This window comes from Poecilia mexicana, unplaced genomic scaffold, assembly GCF_051168715.1.
Source record: "Poecilia mexicana isolate PSO_F unplaced genomic scaffold, ASM5116871v1 scaffold_17, whole genome shotgun sequence".
NCBI lineage: Eukaryota > Metazoa > Chordata > Actinopteri > Cyprinodontiformes > Poeciliidae > Poecilia > Poecilia mexicana.
In genome coordinates this window covers 17572788-17575136 of record NW_028263386.1, presented here as the reverse complement: position 1 = coordinate 17575136, position 2349 = coordinate 17572788, and the positions used below count along the sequence as shown (strand labels likewise).

The following is a 2349-nucleotide window of genomic DNA, read 5'->3' as shown; positions in this document are numbered from 1 at the left end:
TACAGGGGTAAAATATCCAGCTGCAATTATAACAGACGTCTGATAGTGGCTACAAAAGGTGTGTGGTTTGTCTGAAGCGCTCTAAGGGATATTTATATGAATATTAGTGGAGTGGTGAGTATTTGAGTCTACATAAATAATCTTTACCCAGTTTGCATTAATGAAAATCCACAATAAATTTAAACTTGTTCATGCAGATCTCCTAAAAATCTCACAAAAGGTGTCAACTACATAAATAACCCATCCAGCAAAAAGAAACGTTCAAACTCATCATTAAAAGACCATTTTTATTAAAATTATAACCATCATTTATAACGATGCATGTAAACGTCTGACCGGTTTTTGTGTCTTGCATCACATAGCTGCAGAACAGGTTGGACCTAAAACCTGTTCTGCATGGGGGAAAAACAACACATCAACCAGCACAAAACATTAATTTGATCTTAGATTTTCATTCACTAATTACAAATAAATCACCCAGCATATAAATAAACGCAACTGAGTTCAAGCTGACATCAGCATTGATACAACAGCTTTGAATATCCGCATGAAAAGCCGGTTCTGTTGTGTGCTTTTAAAGAAGAGATTATCTGTAACTTCCTCTAGATTGCATCACCTTCAGGGCTTTCATAGTTGAACTCGTTTTCAGCTCCCGTGACGTTACTCAAAACTCAAAACTCCCAGAGGTGGAACTTCCTGACAGGTAAAAAACTGACGAGGAAGTTTTACGTTTACACGCTGCTTAGATGTGCTGCTGATTGGCTGCTGCTGTACAACAGATTCTCCCATGTGGGAAAATAAAGAACTGAACTGAACTTTTAAAGGACCAAAGAGGGTTTTTTTTTCTATTATCCAATGTCATTTGGATTAAGATTTTTTATGAACTCCACAGACAGATGATTCTTTCCAAAGCAAATCTTTATTTTGTGTAAAAGTGAATACAAAATTAATATAAAGAGCATAATATATAATATATAATATGTACAGTGCTCTTACAACTGAGCCACTATGAGCATTGCTTTTACAGCATTACAATATCAGCTTTGCTTTTTTAAGCTGGTGTTCACAAAGCAGCAAAGCTTTTTCTGTTTGTGGATAGCAGGCGAAGCGAAGATTGTAAACAGGTTTGCAGTAGCTGGCCTCGGCATCCTCTGCAGGTTATTCCAATGGAAGCTCTATTTCTTCCTCCCTTTTGATTTCTTATGAACTTTCTGTGCCTCATATCTGCAATGAGATCAGTTTAAAGATATGTTAAATCTCTTGATTTTTTTTTTGGTCAGATAATGTTATTTTTGGGGTGAAATAGTACTCACTCCATTTGTTGGACGTAGTCCAGCACCCATTCAAGAGCGGGGTCAGCACATCTTTTGCCTTTCTTTGTGTGGAAACTGGATCAAAAAGGAGTAAGGTTAATTAAAAATGCATGCATATTCACTAATGGAAAGTAAATGTAAATACATGTGAATTGTGAATCTTTGTCAAAACATTTAATCACTCACATGATGGCATTGATCGGACATAATTCTGTGCTTTTCTGCACCGAGAAGCCCTTGATCTCTGAGAATGGTATTTTCCAAGGTAAGTATCTTCTACAGCAAAAAATATAAGCTGCCAGGAAAGATAAGAGATGAGTAAGGCATAAGTATCTGTGTCCGTCATTTATGTTTGTATAATCAAGAAAACAAGAACATAAAAAAAGACAAGCTCGAGAGAAGAAATCTGAAAGCAAATGCTTACCTCCCTGTGTGTTTGTCGCCAGGGCACAAAGAGTAACCAGTGTCACCACCATCACTGTTACTTTCATTGACGCCATAGTTTCAGTTTGCTGGCTGGAGCTGGTCTGGTCTGAAAGTGGTCTCTCCTTCCCTCTCTCGGGTTTCTGTGAGCTGCTGATCACCGAACTCTTTTATATACACCTCAGAGCAGGCTCTGCCCACTCGGCCAGTTGTGTCATAGCATGACTGAAATTCCCCAGAGTTTGCCCCAAGCAAAGCCTGAATAAAGTTCACCTGGTCACGTGCTGAAGTAGTGAAGTGGTAAATTTAGATGTTAATCTAACCTGGTGTTGTTGTTGACACATGCTGTCGGAATGAAAAAACAAACAAACAATAAAACAGAGGTGAAAAAAAAAACATTTGGTTGTAAAAATGTTATGCTTATAGCAAAAATTATAAAAGGTTTGCTTAATCCTTCACAATCACATGAATACATTTCATTACTTTGATTACAGTTTTTTGTCCATTCAATCAAATTCCTCATCTTACAAACAAACCATTAAGCTGATTTCATATATAGATCTCAGTAAGTGATACAGCAAGAGACACAAATGACTAAGTTTATAAGGAATGT

General features: G+C 37.0%; 1 protein-coding gene across 1 annotated transcript; it reads right to left on the bottom strand.

The window, feature by feature from the left end:
• Window positions 1-900: 900 nt before the first annotated feature.
• ccl20a.3 (chemokine (C-C motif) ligand 20a, duplicate 3) lies at window positions 901-1902 on the bottom strand. Its single transcript, XM_014984758.2, has 4 exons — window positions 1738-1902; window positions 1500-1608; window positions 1314-1388; window positions 901-1224 (listed from the first exon to the last, which is right to left on the bottom strand). Exons 1-4 carry the CDS (start codon window positions 1811-1813, stop codon window positions 1176-1178), a joined length of 309 nt encoding a protein of 102 aa, XP_014840244.2. The 5' UTR covers window positions 1814-1902; the 3' UTR covers window positions 901-1175.
• Window positions 1903-2349: the final 447 nt, after the last annotated feature.